Genomic DNA, 26,576 nt, shown 5'->3' with positions numbered 1-26,576 from the left:
TTTTCTTAGGTCAGTCTCCCAAGGCAACAGAAATAAAAGCAAAAATAAACAAATGGGACCTAATCAAATTTACAAGCTTCTGTACAAAGGAAACCATAAACAAAACGAAAAGACAACCTATGTACTGGGGGAAAATATCTGCAAATGATGCAACCAACAAGGGATTAATTTCCAAAATATACAAACAGCTTATACAACTCCATAACAAAAAAACAAACAACCCAATTGAAAAATGGGCAGAAGACCTAAATAGACATTTCTCCAAAGAAGACATACAGATGGCCAATAGGCATATGAAAAGATGCTCATCATCACTAATTATTAAAGAAATGCAAATCAAAACTACAGTAAATCAACCATACTGCAATAAAAATTAATTATACATAAAGAAAAACCTACAATGAGGTACCACCTCACACCAGTCAGAATGGCCATCATTAAAAAGTTTACAAGGGCACTTTCCTGATGGTCCAGTGGTTAAGACTCCGTGCTTCCACTGCAGGCAGCACAGGTTCGATCCCTGGTTGGGAAACTAAGATCCTGCATATCGCACAGTGCGGCTAGAAAAAAGAAAAAGAAAAAGTCTACAAATAATAAATTTTGGAGAGAGGGTGGAAAAAAGAGAACCCTCTTACACTGTTGGTGGGAACAGAAATTGGTGCAGCCACTATGGGAAACAGTATGGAGGTTCCTCAAAAAACTAAAAATAGAGTTGCCATGTGATCCAGCAATCCCACTACTGGACATACACCCAAACAAAACTATAATTTAAAAAGATACATGCACCCCCTATAGCAGCACTATTTACAATTGCCAAGACACACAATGGAATATTATCCATAAAAAAGAATGAAATAGTGCCACTTGCAGCAACATGGATGAACCTAGAGATTACCGTACTAAGCGAAGTAACTTAGAAAAAGACAAGGACCATATGATATCACTTACATGTGGAATCTAAAATACAACACAGGACTTCCCTGGCGGTCCAGTGGTTAAGAATCTGTGCTTCCACTGCAGGGGGCACGGGTTCGATCCCTGGTGAGGGAAATAAGATCCCGCATGCTGTGTGGTGTGGCCAAAAAAGAAAAAAACCACAAATGAACATATCTACGGAACAGAAACAGACTCACAGACATAGAGAACAGACTTGTGGTTGTTAGTAAGGGGTGGGGGTCGGGGAGGGAAGGATTGGGAGTTTGGGATTAGCATATGCATACTATCACATACAGAATGGATAAACAAGGTCCTACTGTATATAGCACAAGGAACTACATTCATTATCCTGTGATAAACCAGAATGGAAAAGAATACGAAAAACATGTCACTTTGCTGTACAACAGAAGCAGCCACATAGCACAGGCAGATCAGCTCGGTGCTTTGTGACTGCCTAGAGGGGTGGGACAGGGAGTGTGGGAGGGAGATGCAAAAGGGAGGAGATATGGGGATATATGTATATGTATAGCTGATTCACTTTGTTATAAAGCAGAAACTAACACACCATTGTAAAGCAATTATATTTCAATAAAGATGTTAAAAAAAATTTACAGAGAAGTTATAATGCCATGAGAAAATGCCTCTGACCCCAATGCTAAGTGAAACTAACAGATGAGAAAAATGTTCTATATGTGTTGAGCTTTTTCTGTTCCTATTTTTTTTGTTTTTCTTTTTCAATAAATAAAGTTTTGCACAGAAATAAGACTGGAAGTAAAAATAACAAAATACTAACAGTGGTTGGATTCAGATAAAGGGGCTTTGGATTCTTTAGAAAATCATTTCTATTTTTCTGTATTTAATAAATATTCTTTTGGAACTTTAAAACAATCTTAATTATACTTCAATAAAACTTAAAAAAAATCTTTTCACTTTTCTTGAGAAAAAAGTACTTGTACCCTCTGAGGTTATCAACTCTGGACTTGACAAGCAAGGATATAAGCAAGAGTCTTGGCTGAGTTCAAAGGGTTTCAGTAAATAAGAATTCAAGTCTCCCCACCACCCCCAATACACCACTTTTGGGGGGCGGGGGGTGGAATAGGACTTACTTGAATCCAGGAATTTGCCAGGGAAGAACCATGACAAAGTCAAGGTGGCAGCAAAGTTGTGTTCATGGAATCATTTAGAGTTCACGCAGGCAACAAAGTGGCTTGGATAGCCTTTAATCACTGTTAAATTTAGCCTTTGAACAGCACAGAGGGGCTCTGAAAGCTAGACTGAAGAGTACAGATTGATCTAACATGCCAGGAGGAATTTTCATTAGGTTCAGGAGACTTTGTAAGTCTTAAAAAAATAAAGAGGCACTGATGACAGGTGGGAAGACTACTATGTACAATTATCCAAGTGCTTAACCATTACAGCTGAAACCAGAATGGACCCAGAAAGGTGTTAAGGAACAAATGGGAGGCAATTCCTCCCTCCACCACTTCCAAGCACTACTTCTTCAAGATATTTTTATCTACTTGAGAATTAACTCATCTTTCTTTAAGGTCTTAAAGCTCTGAGGGAATTAACACTGCAAGTAAAGACGCAGGGATTTCAGCAAAAGATAGGTAGGCTTATTTCAGAGCCTCTCATTGAGAGAAAACGCTGAAGACTTCATTTTTTTTTTTAATTTTATTTTTGGCCGCGTTGGGTCTTCGTTACTGTGAGGGCTTCCTCTAGTTGCAGCGAGCACGGGCTTCCCACTGCAGTGGCTTCTCTTATTGTGGAACACGGGTTCTAGGCACACGGGCTCAGCAGTTGTGGCTTGTGGCCCTAGAGCGCAGGCTCAGTAGTTGTGGCGCACGACCAGTGTCCCCTGCACTGGCAGGTGGACTCCTAACCACTGTGCCACCAGGTAAGTCCCAAGCTGAAGACTTTAGACTGGGTTAAGCAAGAAGCTGAATACTAGGCATGAACAGAGTCTCCAGAAGCCCTTTTGCACAGCACACCTCTGTTCAGGCAGCACAGCCGGCTGTGAATGCACTTATAGAGGCAGACTGCCTACACAGGAATTCTAGGTCTGCCATTTATTAGCTTTGGGACCCTTGGACAAGCTACTTTATGCTTTGGATTCCCCATCATAAAATGGGGTTATTACCTGCCTTATAGGGTCCTTTTGAGGATATGCAAAGTGAACAGAACGTATCTATTATACAATAGGCAATGTGTGCTAGCTATTATTATTCTACCTAGTATTCAACTTAGTAACACTAAGTCCCGTGGTCAGGGAGGAGACACAGTCTGATTGCATGAGTCATGAGGACAAAGGGGACAGTGTAAGGCCCAGAGGAAGGACTCCAAAGAAATCAAAGGCTAGCCCCACCTAGCTTCCAGCATCTCAGGGCCACTACATTTTTTTTTTGTCTTGATAAAAACAAAGCATAAAATGGGACTTACATCTTTTGTTTCTGCTTACAGGGAAAGCAGAGGTCCTACTGTGACACAAGCATGCCAGGAAAATAAGCCAGCAAGCCAAAATAGACTGGAATCAAGAACACCACTGGGGGCTTCCCTGGTGGCGCAGTGGTTGAGAGTCCACCTGCCAATGCAGGGGACGCGGGTTTGCGCCCCGGTCCGGGAAGATCCCACATGCCGCGGAGCGGCTGGGCCTGTGAGCCATGGCTGCTGAGCCTGCGCGTCCGAAGCCTGTGCTCCGCAACGGGAGAGCCCACAACAGTGAGAGGCCCACGTACCGCAAAAAAAACCCAAAAAACAACACTGGGAGAGGGCAGAGAAAAAGAATTCTAGGTATGATAGGAAGGATTCTGAAAAGTTACAGGATACAGTACAGAAACAGATGCTCTATGTCCTTTAGGATAAATGCCTGAGCCCTAGCATGTACTGGGTGTTGCTCTACGTACAACCACATACAAGGAACACCCGTGGTTTGGACAGGTTCTTCCTGTTCTTTGAGTGGTGAATGCAAGGTGGTACGTTTTTAAGCTTTACAATATCATGCTTTGAACTCCAAGAGCCTTCGCAACCAGCATCTACTGAGAAGTCTGAAGAATAGCCTCTCAAGGAGGCAAAGATACTGAATGACCTCATTCCCATCTCTTCCCAGTAAGGTTTTTTGCCTCTTCCCTCCTTGCCAGGAGGCAGAGATATGACCCAAGGTTGAAAAACAAATAACCACCATCTCAAATGACTTAGATTTAATCATCGGAAGCAAACTAAATGGAAAGCTTACAATAGAGGAGAATTACATGTCAGTGCCTTTTGCAAACTGAGCTGGGACAGAAAGGGACTGGGGCTGCCCCTCAACCCAATCTCTTCCAAACAAAGACATCCACAGTGTCCCTGGCAGTCTGGCTCAGGGAAGGGGGAGACTGTTGGCTCTGTGCGTTGAGGTTGCCTTGCCACCGCTCACTCCTGGCCAGCATCAGGAGCCCCGCCTTGCTGGCTCTGGTCATCACCCTTTTTTTTGTGGCCCGATACGATGTCATCAATCCGCAGCAGTAGAACTGCCGTCTAGGAGAAAAACCACAGCCCCAAAGAGGTTAGCAAAGAAGGGAAGGACACTTGTTTTCTTTTAGACGTATCACCTAGCTCCTCCTATATAATTACCATTTTATCTGAAATCTACCCTTTCAGAGTCTCGAATGTAAAATGCAGTTCTCGGTCAGCAAGGGATGCAGCCTGTGCTACGTTACCTTGCCTTTTTTTTTTCCTTCTTTTTTTTTCTTTTGGCCATGCTACACAGCTTGTGGGATTTTAGTTCACCAACCAGAGATTGAACCCGGGCCCTCAGCAGTGACAGAACGGAATTCTAACCAATGGACTGCCAGGGAATTCCCTTTTTTTTTTTAATTAAAAAAATTTATTTTTAGCTGCACGGGGTCTTAGTTGTGGCATGCGAGACCTTCTTAGTTGTGGCATGTGGACTTCTTAGTTGCAGCATGCAAACTTCTTAGTTGTAGCATGCGAACTCTTAGTTGCGGCATGCATGCGGGATCTAGGTTCCCAACCAGGGATCAAACCCGAGCCCCCTGCGTTGACAGCACGGAGTCTTACCCACTGGACCAGGGAAGTCCCCCTACCTTGCTTTTTAAATGAGCTAAATATAAGTAAGGGGATGGAATTCCTTGGGAGATCTTTTGGGGAATACTCTGCCTTCTATCCCCCACCCCCTCAAGACTGGACCAAACACAGTTTTCTGGTTATCTGGAAATTAACAGCACAGCATATATCTTAAGAGTGCCTCACCTCCACTGCTGTCTTATACGTTTGCAGCTTTACAGCCAATGGTTCCCAGATGCCCAGTTCTTTCATGTCCACCAAAGTACCTGTCTCACCATTTACGCCCCAGGTCTCACAATTCTCCTGGGTGTGCTTGGCCTATAGTTGGAACAAGCATAAATAATTAAAGGGGAAAATACTAGGGACAAGTAAGCTGACAGAGACCATTACATAAAAATCAAATACACTGCACTGATAAGGTAGGGATAAGAGGAAATGGCAATGACAACAAACAAATCAAAAATTAAGAAAGAGAAGAGATTTTAAAGGAACAAGCTACCAGGAGAACCTGGAAAGACAGACATGAACTACCCTCTTAGGCCAAACACAGCTTTTCCTACCCCATCAAGAGAAGAGCATGGAAAGGAACTCACCCGAAGGGAGGTAAGTAGACGGATGGTGCTGGCCCCACAGTTTTGAATAAGGGTACGAGGGATGACCTCTAGGGCTTGGGCAACAGCCCGATATGGCCATTGTTCCACACCAGTCATGGCCTTGGATTTTTCTGTCAAGGCATGAGCCACAGCCATCTCAGAAGCCCCACCTCCAGGCACCAGCTGAGGGTCCAGGAGAACATTGCGGCACACCTGCATGGCATCCTGGAGGTTGCGTTCTACTTCCTTGGGAAAGCAAACAAAGAGTATAAAGCCAGAGCTTGATGACTCAAGGACAAATCAGAAGCACCAAAGGACTTCCTGACTGCCAAATTCGGTAAACCACCAAGGAGGGCAAACTAAGAAAGGTCCTTCAAACCTTTTGGGCAGGGCAGATGCTACTAACTCTGGAAAAACACATTAACTACAACTGCAACAAGGCCAGGGGGAATGTGGTATCACTCTGGGATGTTAGGCTTTTGTCCATTGTGCTTGACAGACCTATAACCTTACTCTGTCCTGTCTAGCTGTGTACTCTAGGAGGCTGCACAGTGTAGTGGAAACTCTCTGCTTACTAGCTATATGCCTTTGGTAAAATACTTAACCTCACTAAGGAAAAAAAAAGTAATATTTATAATTTCAACTTAAAAAACAAGGAAACAGTGGTTGCTAGTGGATGGGGAAACAATGAGCCATTGTTCAATGGGTATAGTGTCTCAATTTTTTGAGATAAAAAAAGTTCTGAAGATCTGTTGCATGTGAATATGAATACACTTAAAACTGCTGTAACTGTACACTTAAAAATTATTCAGATGATAAATTTTACATTAAAAAAATTTTAAACCATGATTAAAAATAAAAATATTTAAAAAATAAGGAGAGAGAGATTTGTGGCTTCAGATGGCAATTAAATAACTATAAATGGGCAACTGGATAATTTTAGGCTCTCTGGGAAACTCTCAAGAAATGGAACGACCTAGATCATTCAGTCACACTTCCAAGGCTGACTCACCGAGAGAATCTCTTTGCTGGCCCCCCGTAGAAGAATGGTGCAGGCCTTGGGGTCTCTGCACTCAGTGATGAATGTAAAGTACTCATCTCCAATTTTCTTGATTTCCAACAGGCCTGCCCCTGTGCCAACATCTTCTTCTCTCAGTTCCTCTGGTCGGCTGACTATTCGGCCCCCACAGGCTCTATTGATTAGATGGGGAGAAGGGGGACAGGGAGAAGACCAGATGATGTCAAATACTTTTACTCATCTTCCTGGTCCTTAGGGTCTGTGGTGGGGTGTAAGGGTTAAGGGCCAAAGTGGACTGCTAGCAACACTTCTACCTAACTCGAGACGTCTTGGTTGCCTGGTGAAATAGATTTCCAAATATATAGGTGAAGTTTCCTTAAACTAATATGGCTTTATAAGTGAAAGTGTGCATACCTAAGGCAACTACTGTAACGAGATACAAGTTAATTCAAAGTATACTTAGTGGACCCTAAAATTGGGACAAATGAATTCTTATGCATATCTGACCAAGTGTATAACACATAATGGTCATTTCTAGATAGAACTCATCCTATAATGCCCAGTTAGATCTCAAGGCCAGTAACAGGACTGTACTAAAGACAATGTAAAGGTCAAGCAAGAAATAAGGTGATTAGGTACATAAGTATATGTCTCACCCAGTTTTAATAAATATAGGGCTAATTTTTTTTTTTCTTTTGTGGTACGCGAGCCTCTCACTGTTGTGGCCTCTCCCGTTGCAGAGCACAGGCTCCGGACGCGCAGGCCCAGCGGCCATGGCTCACAGGCCCAGCTGCTCCGCGGCATGTGGGATCCTCCCGGACCGGGGCACGAACCCGTGTCCTCTGCATCGGCAGGCGGACTCTCAACCACTGCGCCACCAGGGAAGCCCATGTAGGGCCAATTTTTTATTTGTCACTTTTTCCCCACTCATGGGCATGTAGAGTCAACTATGTATATGCATGTATGCCGAGCCATTTCAGAGAAAGCGTTTTAAGTATAAAATTGGATTTGGACCTATGGTATATTATGTGATGTTAGGATAGACTTACCTTTAAAAAAAAAATTACTCTTAAAAATAGATGGTATCTGAGCCTAGATATTTGTGCTGAAGTAGTGAGTGCAATCTAAGGTTGCATTAACAGCAGCTGAGGATCCAATCAAGGTAATTGTTGGATCTGCTATATTCTGAGCTAGTTAAAACAGATGAATCTGAAATGGATCCCTACACCAAGGTAGTGATCATAGATGTCTAAGCATAAGCTGTTCACTACTGGTTAGGAGCAGCAGAGTCTCATGCAGCAGATAACTGTTACTCTAGATAGAGGACTTCTTCTTCTTCAAATACTTATTTACTTACTTGGCTGCACTGGGTCTTAGTTGCAGCATGCAGGAACTTTAGTTGTGGCACATGGGATCTAGTTCCCTGACCAGGGATCGAACCCAGGCCCCCTGCATTGGGAGTATGGAGTCCTAGCCACTAGACCACAGGAAGTCCCTAGACAGAGGGCTTCTGAAGAGGGCAGATGGCTAAACCCAGGTTATTTCCATCTGTAAATAATTTGGCTGGCTTTATCCTATGCTAAACTTTTTCAGATAAAGATGACTACATTATGAAGCTACAAAATAAAAACACATGGGAAGGAGAATCTTATTTTTACCTGGCCTACTCACCTAGCAATGCGATTATTGTCTGTCTTCCGGACTCTGCGGATGGCTGTGATATTGGCCCGCATGAGGTAGTGCTGAGCTAAATCTGCAAGAATAGAGGTGTCAAGCTGGAAACCAGAAACCCTGGGTTCTGAACAGGTTTTATCCTCCACGTACCCTAACCATCACATGTTAATTATGTTCAGTGTATGACAACATGCGAGGAAAAAAATCACCGACCCTCTTCTACCACAACAATAGTCTGGAAAAATGAATGTAGTCCTACCCGAGATGCCCTTTTCTGTGATGACCACGTCTGGCTTCAGATGGATAATGTCCTCACAGAGCTGCTGAATGTACTCTTCTTCCATTTGGAGGATTCGGGTGAAGTCTTCCTCTCGTGTGATCTCAATGTCAGTCTATGTGGTGAAGAAAAGTCACTCTGAATTAAAAATTTTGGATTGGTGAAGCTCTTTAGGGTCATCCCACCTACCATACTCCCTCCATCCAGCACTCTCATGTATCCCAGAAAGCATGAGTTAGAATAAGCCACGACCCAAACCTCTATAAGCCACTTTAGCTCCAGCAGTCATCTAGTTTAACCCCATTTAATTATAAAGCAACTGGAATGCTAAGTCACAATGTAATTAGTGGAGTTTGGCTAAGGTCTCTAGCCACTTAGTTCAATGTTTCCTCTGACCTGTCAGTGTGCATGGTAACTCAGCGTCTTAATTCTTCCCACTAATAAATCTATTCTTGTTGCCAACCACTGTTTGATAAGCTTCAATTACTTTGTTTTATCCAAGGGTGATGGAGCCTTGTAAGCTTCCTGCCCTCTGGAAATTCTTTGGCACTTCAAAGCTCAATTAACTCCTACTCTATGTTCTACTGATGCATTATGAAAGGTGGCATGATAGTGTGGAATTGAAGCCGAACAGAGCTGGGTTCAAATTCTGATTTGGCCAATACCAGCTGTGTTCCTCAAGCAATTAACCTAACTTCTCTGAGGTGTAGATCCCTCATCTGTAAAATGGAAGTCAGTATCATCTGCTGTAAAGGGTAGTTGTAAGAATCAGAGATTACTTGTAAAGGTCACAGAGTAAGCATGTAACAAACTTTTTAATTCCCTTGCCCATATTAACAGATTCTTACATCAAATTTAAGGAATAGGGCCAGGGACATTACCTGGCTTTCTCCTTTCTTGTATTCCAGAGAAGAATCCAGCAGCACGATGCGAGGGTTCTTAATATAGCGCCGCATCCGCGGATGGGTCACATCCTTGTTAATCATGACTCCACGTAACACACACGACTCTTCAATGATGCCGCCAGGTATCTGAGCAAAAGAACCACTTCAATCCACAACGAGGAGACAATTTCTCAACTCCCTGCCCAGACATTCATCTTTCCCAAATAACCACCATTTCAAATTTTTAAAGTATCTTTTTTCCATGAACCTCTAAAACAACTACAATTGCAATCATATTTCTCTCTAGGAAGCACATCAATCTTAGCACATGATACACAATTTGAAGGTTGGCTGAGACAGAAATTCAGTGACTGACAGATTTAAAGGGGCACAGGGACTTCCCTGGTGGTCCAGTGGGTAAGACTCTGCACTCCCAATGCAGGGGGCCTGGGTTTGATCCCTGGTCAGGGAACTAGGTCCCGCATGCGGCAACTAAAAGATCCTGCAATGAGGATCCCGCGTGCCGCAACTAACACCTGGCGCAGCCGAACAGATGAATGGAGAATCACGCAATACTTCTTAAAAAGAAAAAAAAGGGTGCAGATCTCTACTTCCTGAAAGATATTTGCATGAATTTTAGACATAGGGCTCCATCTACTGGCCACAAGATATTAATGCTTTTAAATCTTAAATTAATAAAGATGGAGAAAGCATTCTGGGGCTTATAGCGCTATGCTGTAGAGCTCTTGTTTATTTCCTGACCCAGTGGCTGATATGTACACAAATGCACAAATACAGACACAAAAATAAGCCTTTCTCTTGCCCCTGTAGACGCTGTGTATGGACAGCAGTGAAGCTAACAGAATTATTTCAGATACCTCTTTGGCACCCTCTTTTTCAAGTTTTTTTTCCAGGTAGCAAATACTCTTCTTCCTGGTTCTAATAATAAAAATATCTTGCTCTGATTTAAACTTATTTCCTCCACAAGTGTCTCATTCTAGGAAATAATTTGTCTCCAAAGTACACACTCAAAGAGTTTACCTTTTCTACCCTTGCATATTTCTTGATGTCAATCTCCTTCCGACCGTTCTCCTCAAACTGTACAGTTTTGACAGCATCCAGGGCAATGTTGCAAGCCAAAGAAGACCACCGACTGATTACTTTGGTAGTAATGGAGCTGTTGATGATGTTCAGCATCGCATCTCGGTTACTGGTGTCAACAGGCGTACTGGAGAAAAGAAAAACGAATAATATGCTCAGTGGGATCTTGGATGTTTATGGAAGTCCTCATCTGTATCTTGATGACTATAGTAGTGGGCCAACAGGCAGAACAAGGGGAATCTGTTCCTTTGTAGAAAACTAAGTGTTATCAAGAAGTAACTTTGTCCATACTCTGCCTTTTAGCAAGATTATAATTAACCCATCCCTGAAAGGTGTCTCAAATCCCTGAGTAATCTGTTCTCATGTCTGACAACTCTCCACACTTAGAGTTTACAGTAAAATAATTTCTTTACCTTCTGCTCCAACCAAATAAACTCTATTACTTTCACAACTTGGGTCAAGACACATTTTATCTTTGAAACCTCATCCTGTAACTAGCAAATTCTGAGCTCCTCTTGAGAATCACCATCGGTCTGTGCTATCCATTTGGACAACTGATTCTATTTTACCTAGCTTCATAATACATGGTGCGCCACAGTGTTTTTATGTGTTTAGCCTCCTCCAACGAGACTATAAATTTGTACATGGCAAGACTATCTAGTAAGAGACCTTGGATACCATCTTGTCCAAATTTTCACATACTGTTGAAATCCCTTTTATTAACACAGTAAGACACACAATAAGCAATCATTAAATAGTTGCTGAATTATGTATTTTAGGGAAAAACCAATAGCTCCAAAAATATTATCTAAGATATACAAGCAGTTATTGCTTGATAAAAAAAAACAAAACATTAATGATTCAGCTCCAAATATTCAATAAATCCTTTGTGTACTCTACATTCTTACAAAGTTTACTTCATAAAAATGTTTTGTTTGTTTTTTTTTTGTAGTACGCGGGCCTCTCACTGTTGTGGCCTCTCCCGTTGTGGAGCACAGGCTCAGCAGCCATGGCTCATGGGCCTAGCCACCCCGCGGCATGTGGGATCTTCCCAGACCGGGGTACGAATGCATGTCCCCTGCATCGGCAGGAGGACTCTTGACCACTGCGCCACCAGGGAAGCCCCATAAAAATGTTTTAAATCAAACACCTTCTTCTGTTAAGAGTGCTAGACAGATATTACCATATACTTTGTTTCTTAACAGCAGGAAGTACAATACAAAGCTCACCAAATTGCTAGGTGCTTGTGTACCCGACAACCTAAGGATATGAGTAGAAAATGATAGGTTTTAATTAATTAATTAAAAATGAATTTATTTAATTAATTGATTTATTTTTGGCTGTGTTGGGTCTTCGTTGCTGCGTGTGGGCTTCCTCTACTTGTGGTGCACGGGCCTCTCATTGTGGTAGCTTCTCTTGTTGCGGAGCACAGGCTCTAGGCGCGCAGGCTTCTGTAGCTGTGGCTCGCGGGCTCTAGAGCGCAGGCTCAGTAGTTGTGGCTCATGGGCTTAGTTGCTCCACGGCATGTGGGACCTTCCCGGACCAGGGCTCGAACCTGTAACCCCTGCACTGGCAGGCGGATTCTTAACCACTGGGCCACCAGGTAAGTCCCAGGTTTTATTTTTTAAACAACCTTTTTAATCAGAAAAATTTTGCATTCTGTATCATGTTCTTACTTAACTGACATTTCCTCAAGTAGAAGTCACACATTCGTATATTCCTTTTATTACCTTATAGCACTCAGCAAACATAGACTAACAGCAAGCTCTGTGATAACTAGAGAGGATTCAAATAGCATTTTCAGTACCAGTCCTTTTGATTTTAATGAAAACCCCTGGCTACCATCCTCCACAGTACTTTAGAGAGACTACTGACTGAATTAGTTATAATCATACACGATGGTAGGGTATTTTAAGCCCTGAATAATTATCTAACTCCTTAACTTATTTCTCCCACTAGAATCTAAAACTTTGCAGAGTAGCTTTATTTTACTTACTACACATTTCCCATAGCAGTGCCTAACATGGAAACTAGCAGACTGCATATAACCAAAATATATTTTGAAGAATTAAACCTAGCTTCTTTTATTTGTCTGCTTTGCATCCTTTGCCATTTTCTAAAAACTTTTATTTCTCTTATCCTTCCCTTCATTTTGCTCCCCTCTTTGTTTCTCCTTCTCAGAAAATAATACCAGGGTATAAACTACTGGTGATGTGCTCGGTCTTCCTTTACCATCTAAGAACAGATTAGTCTTCCAGGCCTCCCATAGTTGACACTACCCATTTCTGGTCCCCACCTCCAATACCTTATTTTCTTAAGGGTGCTGATCATATCGTCCAAAGCCCTGCGGTAAGCACTGATCACCACTGTTGGGTGCATCTGCTGCTCTAGGAAGTGCTCAGCCACAGATAACATCTCCCCTGCTGAAAAAAGATACATACACCATAACACTTTGAAAAGTACCTGGATATCAAGGCAACTTCATTATGCTTCTAAAAATACCTGCTCTTTTTTCTAAAGTAGGTTTCCCCAAAAGTATGCAAATACTATTCCAAATTTTATACTTTGTACAAGCAAATTCGGAAAAAAAAATTCTCATCAGATATATTTTAAATGATCAAAGATTGATCCCAGGGTTGACTTATTCTTGTGATCTTACTAAATATTTGTTCCCAGTTTCCTAAACAAATGGTAAACATTTTCCCGAAGACTCTAAAATTGAAAGAAAAATAAAGGAAAATTGACTTGCTTATTATTTCAATACCTAGCATGTAGTCAAACTGCTGGAACTGAAAACAAACAAAACCCACAAAACTTTATATCTGCAAGAATACCCATAAAAATTTACAAAATTTACCCTCTGGAAGAGGGATTATTGGTAAAATGTCCCTTCCTTTTAAAAACTGTCCTTACTTTCTAATTCTAATTCACACACACACACACACACACACACAAGCTTGTTTCTAAAAAAAGTTTTAAAGAGGAAAAAGGATTATTTTGGTCAAAAAAGGACCTTCTGCACAAAGGGCTTGTACTACCAGGTCCACTGACACTAATTTTTAAAATGTACACAAATGTGTAAAAGCTCACATGTATACTCTTTGGCATGTGCTCAAATGTTTGATTTCAATACTTTAGAATTCCTAAGTGACCATCATGTATATTAAAAGAAAGATAATCAAATATTTTGAAACATGCTCTAATAAGTTAACTTAGAAAAGACTATACCCTGTTAAAGAAGAATCAGAACAGTATCACAGAAGAAAGATATCTTCAGAAATGGCAGTTTTGGTTTTTTAAAAGCTACCTAAGTCTAGGAAACCTAGACTCATGGATACTTACTTAATATCTCCACGAGATTTAACTAAGATTACCAGCTAAAAAATTCTGCCTGATACCTAAAGCTCATCTTCTACCCAAATAAGTGAAAAAGCATATGGAGTCTTACCTACTTCTTTCATCCTCCAAGTTTCTCTTCAAAGTACAGAACTAGCCATATGTAATTAATTCTCAATCCACAAAACAACTGGATCTAAAGATGTGATTAGTTGGTGGTGACTCAAGCAAATTTCCACCCAACTCACCATTCTCAAAATGCAATACAAAGGCATTTAAAAATTAATTTTTAAAAAGTTCATATAATAATAATTTTGTTAAGGATTCTATTTTTAGGCCTGTGGACCAACACTATAAATTGGCATCTCCTAATTAGAAAATAGTTTTTTTCTCAATTCCTAAAAACATATTGCTACAGATTTTCATTTTCTTAAATTAATTAATTTTTTAATCTTTATTTTTGGCTGTGCCACATGGCTTGTGGGATCTTAGTTCCCAGACCAGGGATCAAACCCACCCCCTTGGCAGTGAAAGCATGGAGTTCTAACCACTGGACCACCGGGAAATTCCCATGTAACACATGTAAACAAGTGTCCTTTACGTGGTATATTTAGTGGCACGTTTTCCACATTTTTTGAGCATTTTCTTGTTGATTTCACTGTTTAAAATGGCCTAAGTATCGTCCTAAAGTACTATCTAGTTTTCCTACATGCAAGAAAGCTGTAATGTGCCCTGTACAGACAATAACTTACTACATAAGATTTGTTCAGGCATAAGTTACAGTGCTACTGGGCATGAGTCCAGTGTTAATGAATCAAAAATATATATTTAATAAGGTATCTTTAAAACAAACAAAACATAAAACGTATATATTTATGCACTGATAAATATGTGACTGGAGGCTTGAGGAACCTAACCCCATACTCCCCCCGGAGTGATGGTTTAGTATTCACTAATTCAGTGTTTGTGGTGACTTTATAGAATATAACTTATTGTGAGTAATGACAATGGACTGTATTTTATTCAACCAGATTTGCAAAGCTCATCCTATACCACGATGAACATTTTATGCTCAGCTGGAGAGAATACACAGAAAATTAGCAAAAAGTTCTTTAAACATTTATAATTAGTGGATTGGTAAAAATGTTCTTCTTAAAATATGACTCAGGGGACTTCTTTGGCAGTCTAGTGGTTAAGACTCCATGCTTCCACTGCAGGGGGTGTGGTGGATTCCATCTCTAGTCAGGGCACTAAGATCCCACATGCCGCGCGTTGCGGCCAAAACAGAACAAAAATATCTGACGTTATTTCTGGCAAAAATCTTAATGTTTCAATCTAATTTTCCTTATCAACCTTCCATTCTTTTCTTACCAAGAATAATTACAGATGTGGTCCCATCTCCAACCTCTTCATCCTGTGTCCGGCTAATTTCAATCATGGACTTGGCTGCTGGATGCTGTACTTGAATCTGAAAGAAAGACCTCTTAACCCATTCTGCTTGGTCCTAACTCTTGAGCTTCTTGCTTCCACACTGACTCCCTTTTATTGTTTTACCACAGCTTTAAAGATTAAAAGTGGCCCCTAAGAGATCTAAGTAAAACACCTTTCCAAGTCTTTCTTTTTGGGGAAAAATGCGTTAGGACAACTTAACTACTGAAGTTTCTTGAGAACAGAACAGTATCTTTTAGCTTATTTATTGCGAACACCATTGTTGTGGTTGAATTGTGTCCTCTGAAAGAACATGTTGATGTCTCATCCCCTGAAAACTGTATTTGGAAATAGGGTCTTTGCAGATGTAACCAAGTTAAAATGAGGTCACAGGGGTAACCAGGGTACGTTCTAAACCCAACCACTGGTGCCCTTATGAGACACACAAGAAAATGCCATATGACAGAAGGGGAGTTTATAAGCCAAGGAATGTGGTCAAGCACCAGAAGCTATAAGAGGAAGGATTCTTCCCTCGAGCCTTCAGAAGGAGCATGGCACTGCTGACACCCTGAGTTTGGACCGCCAGCCTCCAGGCCATGTGAATAAATTTCTGTTGTTCCAAGTCACACAGTCTGTGGTAACTTGCTACAGCAGCCCAAAAAAGCTAATCATTATTTACATTATCTCTTTATGTATCCTTTATAAAATGTTAGAAAGCAAAACGAAAAGTCAAACCTCTCGAAGAATAGCATTGCCATCATTGGTCATCACGATGCCTCCCATTGGGTCCAAAAGCATCTAGGACAAAAGCAGAAGTTATATTTAAGTGTCCTAGAAAATAGAAAGGGAAAATCTGTAGTCCAAGTTTCAGTATGAGATAAGCCTACCTTCATCATAGACTTGGGTCCCAAACATGTTCGGATGATATCTGCAATAGTCTATGGAAAGAAAATACAAAACATGTAAGCACAAATCAGAAGATGGTGAGTGTATTAGGGGAAGAGGCATGAGTAACCCACAGAGCCAGTGTTTTAACAAGGACACTTCCAAAGTAGGGTTGGCGACCACTTTAAATACAGCACGCCACATGGCTAGATTCTGTTCTTTGCTTTTTCCGCTTTGGGAATGTTTTCTGGATGCAGAAAGAAATAACTTTTCACAAGGAAAAAAAGAGACATGCCTTTCAGAGCTTCAGTTTCCCAGCAGTCCAGATAACTGAAGGTCCGTGTATTTGTATTTCTTTCCATGATAGTAGCCTCCACCCCATGCTAATTAGATCTAGGGCTTTTTCATTCTTTCATTCAAAAGATATTTACTGAATACCTACCTATCCAGGATCTACAATGAGTACTAGGAATACAAAAGGGAATTAATACAGTTCTTCCCTTCAACTAACTCAGTCTAGTATGGGAGACAAACACAAATAGAATATTATGAGACAACGTACAGCAATAGAATATGCACAAGTTAATATGAGAAGACCATTAGGCCTAGCTCAGAGAGGGAAGGCTTCCTTCTCCTTATCACTGAGAAGGAAATATCCTGAAGGAACGGAAGTCAACTTTTCCTCTGCCAAATTGCAAACAAATACAGAAATACTAGGGAAGGCAGCTACAGGCAAACTATTATAAACAACTTAAAAGATGTGCTACCTACCTTGGCAGCATTGATGTTTCCAGATTGAACTTTTCTTCCAGATTCACGCTTTGTGTTCTGGCCTAAAATATATAAAAACAAAAGGCAACAGCTCAGGACTGCCACACTGTATATAAGCTATTTATTCCCCGATCTTTGAAAATAAAAACACCCAGGTTTCATGATGTATATACGAATTAAAGCTTATCAACTTGTACTCTTTAAATATGTGCAGCTTATTGTATGTCAATTATACCTCGACAAACTGTTAAAAAGTAAACGTACATACTTATGGCTACTTACTTCTTTATTTACTTCAACCCCTGGTATACGAAGAAACAATCCATAAAGCTTCAACTTTGGAATCCTGGTCATCACTTTCCCTCTAGCCAAACATTCATGTATTTACAGCAAGAATTCATAACCTGAGATCTGCGATCCGTGAGATTCTCAAAGGGCTGGTGTCTCTAAAAGCATCAATCTCTCCTTTACGTAAAAAGGGAGTTTGGGGGTTCATATTCTCCTACTTGGATACGGGGAATTATACTGACAGTCCTAGCATAATTACTGATAGTGCCCCCCACTGTGCTGTGGAATGAGAACACACACTCAAGTGTCTGGGTCTGCCAAGATAGTCACTTCATGCTTGGACATAACAAGAATGCCTCAGTTACCCATTTACCATTAGGAAGAGCTGACTACGTATTTTATAAGGAGCCTAACTGGATACAGCCACTAATGCCAGAGATTAACGTGGACCTCCAGAGGGCTGCACAGTGCACCACTCAGTCACCCCAGGGCCCTCTCAATGGGAGACAAGCCAATGACTATAATTGAACCTAAGTAACGTCTCACTCCTCTCTCCAAATTATATTTTCCCTACAATTTGCTGTAAAATTTTCGATCCAGTCCCATCAAAACTAAACACAATTCTCAGGATTTCGATTCCTATTTCAGACAGTGATAACTAAAATCCTGCATGGACCTTTCTGATGGATTCATCAGAAAAAACAGGGTTTTTTTCTGGGTTAAGTGAATTCTTGTCTGAAAACAGTTATTTTCCAGGTATAGACAAAATAGATAAAATCTTGGAATAGCATTTCTCTACAAAGAAGATGGTGAGGGAGGGAAAATGGCTAGTCAGGCAGCTCAAATGCTCTTGCAAATAGGATACAAAAGTTACACAGGTTGGAATCATACCAAGGGAAGACAAGGGAAATGGGACTCGTAAGTAAGGAAAGAAATCTGGGATGTTCCCGAAGGGTAAAGAGAACCAATCGAGGAATCTGGGAAAACTCAGCTGGTAAGTGGGAAAGACTACAACGGAGGGGACACTTGAGGGAATAATTACATCTAAGCCAGACTAGTGAGGGAAGCAGGGCTACCTCGTGAAAAGGGGTTGACTAACAGAAATTCAAGAGGACGGCTACCGAAGAGGAAGTGGCCAAGGATACCACTCGCTGTTTGCCAGACCCTCTTTTAAACAGCTGTATCTCCTTATCTCATTTAAGCCTCACAATCCTATGAGGAAATACTGTTAACCCTAATAACAAAGATGGAGCCATTTTCAATCAAGCAGTTTGGCCGAGGCCACACCGTTACTAAGGGATGGGCCAAGATTATAAAGCTAGGCCAAACTAAAAAAATCTTTATTCATTCAGCTACACACTGAAAATCGCTCAAGGAAGAGTGCAAGGGCGGGGGCTGGGGGTGAAGAACGGAACGCCGTTCCGTTCAACAGGCTCGGCGACAGGAAGGTCAGTTTGCATTTGCCAAGACAGGGGAATGGGTTAAGAGAAGAGAGGAAAACGGGAGAAGGGGCTTCCAAAATTAACGACTGGAAGGCTCAGTGGCCGGACCTGAGCGGGACTGGGCTGAGGCAAGGCTGTAAAGTGCGGAAAAAGAAGGGTGGTGAAGATGGGGGGTCCCTTCCCCGGCTTTCCCACAACTCACTAAGCACGAGTACCGGACGATGGCCCATCATGGCGGCGCGATGCAGAGCCGGGTACCCCTAGCTTGGGGAACCCGCAGAACCTTCTGGAGAGAGAGAACCAGCGAAGCCCAGAAAACGCTGCCTCCACAGGGCTCACACGCAAACCCGCTACTCTCCGGGTCGCCACCAATCACCGCACCCACCTCACTGACCGGCACGCACACAGACCAATTGACATTCTTAGACCCGCCCCCTACGTAGGAACGCAGGGAAAGCTAGATAGAGAGAGCACGATGATGGCAGTGAGAGGGCACAGGCGCTTGCGCAATAGGGTGGCCGCTCCCGGCCGCGTGCAGCGCGAACCTCCGCGCAAGCGCCAAGGCTGGGGCAGTTGGCCGACATGCCACTGCGCATGTGTACCAACTACAAGGGTTGGTGCTGGGGTTGAGGCTTTCGATTAACACCGCTGGTGAGATCCTTAAACTCTTGCGTCTCAGCTCCTCCCGGGTTCCGAAGGTCAAGAAAAGCATAATAGTTTCCACGCTTTAGTTCCAGCCTTAGCAACCGGGAGGGATGGAGGGGCGGGGCTTAAACCGGTGGTTGAGGGAAGACCCGGCCCGTGTGATGCGGGGTGAAATGGGAGTTGTAGTCCGATCGGACTGGGCTGGGCGGTTAACTATTCTTCCGGGCACGCTGGGAATTGTGGTTTATTGTCTCTGACTCGTTGCTGTGCGTGGACCTTCACCTTCTTAGGTAAATGTGTTCTGCTGAGGCTGTGAACGGTACCGGAGGGTGATGGCTTACTTTTTCCCCGAGTTATCCTATCTAAAACACTTTTTCAAGTGTTCCCTGTAGTGCTCTAAGATTTTTTTTCTCCACGCCCATTCCCTCCTCTGCCCTCCTCATCTCCTCAGCTACCGGTGCGTTAGAGATGTTGGGAAGCCAGAGTTTTTAAATTACCTTACAAGACAGGAAAAGGTCGGATATTACAGAAATTAAAACGAGGAGAGAACACAGAATATTTGCCCGTTCATAGGAGATTCTTCAGGTTTGGGCATGGTTACAGTACTATTTTGTCCGGGAAAAAAGGCTGCAGTGCTACTAGAAGCAGCTGTTTTCCAAACTAATGAAGGGGCTGTGAGACCAAGAGCAATTCAAGAACAATTACTTATATTTGGCCATGAGATAGAACAGTACACCCTTTCACATTTTTTCCTCCCCAAATTGGAACAGCCTGAGCTCTGCTGGGGAGAACTTATGAAGTTGTTAATAGTAAAATAATAGCATGGGTTGTCAGTGGTCATGTGATTCTTTCCCAGGCACCACACTTCAGATGGAGCAGCGTTCTAGTCATCCTACTAACAGAAGAGGTGTGTCAGAGGCCCTGCTTCCTCTCCCTTAAAACCAGATCTCCTTGGGCTTCCCTGGTGGCGAAGTGGTTGAGAGTCCGCCTGCTGATGCAGGGGACACGGGTTCGTGCCCCGGTCCGGGAAGATCCCACATGCCGCGGAGCGGCTGGGCCCGTGAGCCATGGCTGCTGAGCCTGCGCGTCCGGAGCACAGGCTCCGCAACGGGAGAGGCCACAACAGTGAGAGGCCTGCGTACCACAAAAAAAACAAAAAATAAAACAAAAAAAACCAGACCTCCTTAATTGCTCAGCTTGTGGGAAAATGAAGCTAGTTGTATGTATGTTTTTTCCTATTACTTATTTAATTGGAAAGTATTTGTATTTGTTCTGCATTTCCCACTAAATGGAAACATTCCTGTATTCCCAGTGGCTAGAACTGGATCTGTTAAATAATAGATGCTCAATAATTTTTTAATATATTTTAATAAATTTTTAAATTTATTTTTGGCTACTTTGGGTTTTAATTGCTGTGGACAGGCTTTCTCTAGTTGGTGGTGAGCGGCGGCTGCTCTTCGTTGCCCTGTGTGGTCTTCTCATTGCGGTGGCTTCTCTTGTTGCAGAGCATGGCCTCTAGGCGTGCGGGCTTCAGTAGTTGTGGCTCACGGGCTCTAGAGCACAGGCTCAGTAGTTGTGGCGCACAGGCTTAGCTGCTCTGCAGCATGTGGGATCTTCCCAGACCAGGGCTTGAACCTGTGTCCCCTGCATTGGCAGGCAGATTCTTAACCACTGTGCCAACAGGAAAGTCCCAGATGCTCAATAATTGTATGTTGAATGAATATATTAATTATTCCTTTGTATCTCCTCTTAATACTTAGAACAGAAGACATATTGTTGGCTAGAGTGAACAGATACTCAGACTGAGTGGGACAGTCCCACTTGGTGGCCAGGGAAGTGCCTGAGACCATCTGACTCCAGAGCCTATTCACTTAACTGTTAGGTGGGGTAGATTACTCTATCTGAGAGGCTTGCTCTCTCATAACTTGAACATAAATGAACTAGCTCTTCTCACAGATTATATTGTGCAGTGGTAAGGAGCATGACTGGAGTCTATAGGCCTGGATTTGATTCCGCCATTGGCACATACTCATTGTGGAATCTTGAGCAAATTTCCTAACTTAAGTTTTCTCAAAAAAAATGCAGATAAAGCTACCTACTTCATAGGGCCATTATGAGAAATGTATAAGATAATGTATGTAAATCACTTTTTATTATTTTCTCTGTTCTGCTTCCTTTTGCTGCTCCCCAACCTCGTCCTCTGTTATACATTGTCCAGTCAGAAATATGGTTCCTTTAGTATGGACTGTGTGTAACATACTCATCAAACCTTAGAATTCAGTAGAAAATGCATCCTCATACACTTAGGAAGGGCCCAAATTAGAAGTGCATTTGCATGGAAGTTCACAAATTTTTCAAATGGCGAGAAGAATCTTGAGGCCTGAGTTTCACCTTCTAGCTCCTTACCATGCTGAATGAGCCATCAAATGTGGTGATGACTCTGGAGCAGGAGTGAGGAGAAGATGGAAGACCTACGGTAGGGCTCAGAAAAATCCACAAACCCAGGGCAAAAACATGGATTTCCCTCACCAAGAGTAACTGATGGTGCTTGATCACTTAATGACTGTCTAAACGGCAATGCTGTCAGTTCCATGAGAATAGCAACCATGTCTGTTTAGCTCACTGTGGTATCTTCAGTGGCTGATACATTGCAAGCACTTAACTGTCTCTTACATGTATGAGTGAATGAATTCAATTTTTTAATCCTTTTTTGATCTCATTATGATAGTGAATAATGGATTCCCCACTGTCTCAACCCCTTTAATTCTTTCATAGAACCAACTGTTCTGCCTTTCCATCCATTGCTCCTCTGTCTACTTTGCCACTTCCTTTTCATCTTCCAAACTCCCGAGGAGGAGTTCCCCAAAGGTCCAGTTTTCTCTCACAGTCTTTGACCTTGGAGAGCTAATGTATTTTTGCAGTTCCTTCATCACCTCTTTGTGACTGGCCTGGCAGTTTGACCTTTCACCTGAGCTCAGTGCCTTCTCTCTGGCAGTTTTTCTAGGCATTTCTATTTGGACTGTCTTGTCTCACCTCAGATCCAATATGTCCAAAATGTGATTTATGTTAATATGACATTACCCCAACTCAGATTCCCTTGAGTGAGAAAGGAAATTCAGAGGCTTGTGCAGTTGGGAGGTTGCTGAGGTAGTCAGAGAGTAGGAAGAAGAGCTACCAGTAAGTACCACAGGGACTGGAACTGGGGATTCAGTGCCTGTAGCTATCTGCCCATCTCTCCATCTTTCTCCTGCACTCTCTCTTCTCTCTAGTCTCTTGCTTGTATCTGCTTCTCATAGCATGCTAGCCAAATTCAGTAGCTTTCATTGACCCCAAATTTACGTCTTCCCAGCATAGCAAATCAGAGGAAAGCAAGCTTTGACACAGAATCTATATATCAATGCCAAGGAATGACTGGCCCAATTTGCCTCATGTGCTTACCCCTTCAATCAGTCACACTTGCCAAGGGGGATAGGATACCATGATTGCCCTGTATTGGGTCACATGCCTATTCCCGTTGGAATATGGAGAGGGGTCTGATGTATGTATGACCTGGAATCTGGGGAAAGAGTAGTTTTCCAGAGCAAGGGTTGCCCAGTAGACAGAAATGACATATGTCTCCTATAGGACTCATGATTTTCTCCCTACAAATCAAATTTTCCTTCTAACGTAACTATTTTTGCTAAAGGTAATCTGTTTTCCCCTTTGAGAACTTCCATGTCCAACCCATTTTAATCCCAGTGGATTAATTAAAGTAGAAATTTTATCATATTTTCTAATCCTAAAAGGCTCAGTGACTTTCTGAGAAAGTCTCAGATTTGCTATTGGAAAGGGTCTTCCATGACCCATCCTGCTTTCCCACTCTCCACCCTCTAATTCTGGCCACTTTCTTAGGGCTCCTCATCCTTCTGGCCATATTCTTGCTTCCTTGCCTTTGCTCACGCCATCTTTTTTTTCTCCCACTTGAAATATCTTTTCCACTTATCCAAAGCTTCCTGTTTTCAAGGTCCAATAAATATCCTCCACCTGCCTGGAGTCTTCTCTGACTGTTGTACTCATATTGATATCTTACCCCATTTCAAAAACATTCATTTTTACATTTAATCACATCTTAGTGTAACTAAAAGATAAAAGGACTTACTTTCACCCAAGACTGTCAGACTCATTGTTTATGTCCTGTGTTTTTATATCACCATTTCACCAGTGTCTGATTCGTCTCCCTAAGTAGGTATTAAACACCTAAGAAACCATGTCTTAGATGTCTTATGTATGCCCTAACATTTAGCACAGTAGTCAGCATGTAGCACAGATCAATAAGAACTTGCAGAATATAAGCAAATTAGATTTTAGCTTATCCCAACCCTGCTTGGTTTTCCTCAGTCCCATTATGGTTTCTCTTTTGTCTTATATAACTTTCTTTGAAGGTATTCAGGCCAAGGTCTCAGCACCTGAATTCATAGACCAGGCACAGGGATCTAATTAGGCTGTCCCTTGTCGGAATGAACTCTGACTTAGTTGCCTCTGATTTTGTTCCAGCCAAAGAGGAAGGTAATGCTGTGCCTCTTTGTCGAGCCAAACCCACCCCCAGCTTTATTAACCTTCAAGCAAGTTCCCCACCAGCCACTTGCCTGAAAATCCCGGCAACAAAGCTGTCCTCAGGTAAGGAAGGATGCAGGGTGGATTTCCCAAATGGACTCAGCAGGGGGAAAGGTTGTATGGAGGAGGTGGCTGGAGCTGGCTGAAAATTTTATTGCTTGCTAGTAATGTTAGTTGAAAAGTGGCCAGGGAAGGAAATAGTAACAGTTAGCTCAGTTTCTTTGCATTTCAGTTATTCATCCTCCCATGGCGACATCAGTGGGTATTTAGCATACCTGTGGGAAGCCACACAGCACACTAGACAGTCATGACTCCTGTTTCTGAGGACCTCAGAGTTTAACAAAGAAGTCAAGACCAATAAATACACAAACAATGGATAAATAACTACCAAGGTTAACTAAGAGCTGGATGTGTATAATGTAGTTGAAAACATTAGAAAAAGAATTGATTTCAGCAAGACTGGTGAAAGTTAGACAACAGGAAGAACTTTGGGTCACTGCTGATGACCTTACTATGTCAGGTAAGAAGAATGCTGAGGCATCCCCTGAGCTCTTGAAAGGGAAGTTAGGCCTCACTCTCAGACCATTTCATTCACTCATCAAATATTTGTTGAACACTTATGTGCCAGGTACTTACTCTTCTAGGTGCTGGGGACACAATAGTGAACAAATCAGACAAAAATCTGTGCCTTCCTGGAGCCTACATTCTAGAAGAGGGAATTAGCCAACAATTATGTAACTAATTATGAAATATGCCAAATAATCATAAGTACTAAGGGAAAAATAAAGCAAGAGAGTGGGTAAAAAGTTCCAGTGGATTGGTTTCAAATAGGGTAGCCCGATAGGCTTCATGGAGAAGGTGACAGCTGAGCACAGCTGCATCTGGGTTGAGTTGTGCCCAGAAAGATTAGAGCAGTCATCTTATTAGAGCCCTTCCCACCTCAGTACAATTATAAAATCTCTCTTTTGTCTCCTTTGCACCTCCATTGCTCTTCCTTCAGGAACTGACCACAAGCCCAAGGAATGCCTAGGACTCCTAGAATGTATGTATGCCAGTCTCCAGCTTGAGACCCAGCTTGCCCAACAACGGATGGCTATTTTTGAAAATTTACAAGCATCCATGACACAACTGGCTCCTGGGAGAGAAAGCCAGAACTCTTCTCTGCCAACCTTATCTTGCAATCTGTTGTTAAATCACCTGCCCCAATTCAGTAAATGAATTGTGGAACAAAGTTATCGTGTATGTTTTCCCTACTCTCTTCCCAGTAAACCCTTGGTGGAATCTGGGCATATATATTCTACAAGTGGTTGGTTAGTTCACAAGTTCATAGTAGGTGCTCATTGAGTGCAAAGCACTATACAAGGCACTTGGGGATACATATTACAGAAGAGAGAGTTTTGGGGGATTTACTATCTAACAAGGCAGATAAGAAAAAGAATTCATTGTAAAATTTAGTGGTACTCTGAGGGGGAATGGAAGTTCAGAGATAGAGGCTAGTAGGATACTGGACCAATCGTGGAATCTTGCTGGAGGAAGTGGTGCCACTTGATGAAGGAGCTGCATTGGATGGCATGGACGGCTGAAGTAAGGTAGTTCCATGTCAGTTGGGAAGCTTGGACAAAGACCTAGAGGTAGGAGAATAAGTCATCAAAAGTTAGGATAAGAGGGTTTTTTATGCCCAGAATATAGGATATGAGGCAGAATGTAGAGCAGCTGAGAACAGACAGAGCAGCTTTCCCTGGGGAATTATTCTGGTAACAACTGTTAGAAAACTGTCTGATTTTCATTCTTTTCTTTTTAAATTAATTTAATTAATTAATTTATTTTTGGCTGTGTTGGGTCTTTGTTGCTGCATGCGGGCTTTCTCTAGTTGCGGCGAACAGGGGCTACTCTTCGTTGTGGTGCACGGTCTTCTCATTGCAGTGGCTTCTCTTGTTGCGGAGCACGGGCTCTAGGCGTGCGGACTTTAGTAGTTGTGGCACGTGGGCTCAGTAATTGTGGCTCGCGGGCTCTAGAGTGCAGGCTCAGTAGCTGTTGCACACGGGCTTAAGTGCTCAGCGGCATGTGGGATCTTCCTGGACCAGGGCTCAAACCCGTCTCCCCTGCATTGGCAGGCAGATTCTTAACCACTGCGCCACCAGGAAAGTCCCAGCTCTGAGTTTATTTGAAGCACTAGAGAGCAATTGGAGACTTTCAAATAGCAGCAAGGCATATATAATGGGCAAAACATTTTGGGGTGAAGGGAGAATGGAAGTGGAGAGGCCTGCACTAATTAATAATAGCAATCTGATACAATACTACCAGGGTCTGGATACAGGGTTTAGAAATAAAGACAGGCAATGGGTAAATCTGAGCTAAATTACAGAGAAGGACTAGTCTAGAGCTTGAAACACCAAGAGACTGCATCCTGAAATTTCTAAGTTGGGAAGTCAGTTTAGCTTTAATGAGGGTTCAAGTCCAGCCATAAGTTTTCAGTGTTTGAGAAGGGGACACCTGAGTTTGGCTTAGCCATTTGAGCTAAGGTTGAGGAATTGGGGTTGGGCATTGAAAAAATTCTGATTAAGCTATTATCCATGGAGAAAGAGAAAGAAATAATTTAAATAATTTTACAAAGATATTTGTGGATAAGTTTGGACCAAATTG

At 42.3% G+C, this 26,576-nt stretch overlaps 2 protein-coding genes across 2 annotated transcripts; one reads left to right on the top strand and one right to left on the bottom strand.

Moving 5' to 3' along the window:
• Positions 1-4,118: 4,118 nt before the first annotated feature.
• On the bottom strand, positions 4,119-19,052 carry CCT3 (chaperonin containing TCP1 subunit 3). The gene is made up of 14 exons (XM_004321621.4): positions 18,898-19,052; positions 16,966-17,027; positions 16,197-16,247; positions 16,045-16,107; positions 15,253-15,349; positions 12,851-12,968; positions 10,486-10,672; positions 9,442-9,591; positions 8,543-8,675; positions 8,281-8,362; positions 6,604-6,784; positions 5,592-5,837; positions 5,185-5,316; positions 4,119-4,449 (listed from the first exon to the last, which is right to left on the bottom strand). Exons 1-14 carry the CDS (start codon positions 18,926-18,928, stop codon positions 4,345-4,347), a joined length of 1,638 nt encoding a protein of 545 aa, XP_004321669.2. The 5' UTR covers positions 18,929-19,052; the 3' UTR covers positions 4,119-4,344.
• An 883-nt stretch (positions 19,053-19,935) lies between these two features.
• Positions 19,936-25,147, top strand: TSACC (TSSK6 activating cochaperone). The gene is given in 3 exon segments (XM_073800173.1): positions 19,936-20,247; positions 23,874-23,996; positions 24,948-25,147. Coding segments are annotated over 3 exon segments (408 nt in total). The 5' UTR covers positions 19,936-20,162.
• Positions 25,148-26,576: the final 1,429 nt, after the last annotated feature.

The sequence above is a fragment of the Tursiops truncatus genome, chromosome 1 (assembly GCF_011762595.2).
Source record: "Tursiops truncatus isolate mTurTru1 chromosome 1, mTurTru1.mat.Y, whole genome shotgun sequence".
Classification (NCBI taxonomy): domain Eukaryota; kingdom Metazoa; phylum Chordata; class Mammalia; order Artiodactyla; family Delphinidae; genus Tursiops; species Tursiops truncatus.
This window is presented reverse-complemented; position numbering and strand designations above follow the sequence as displayed.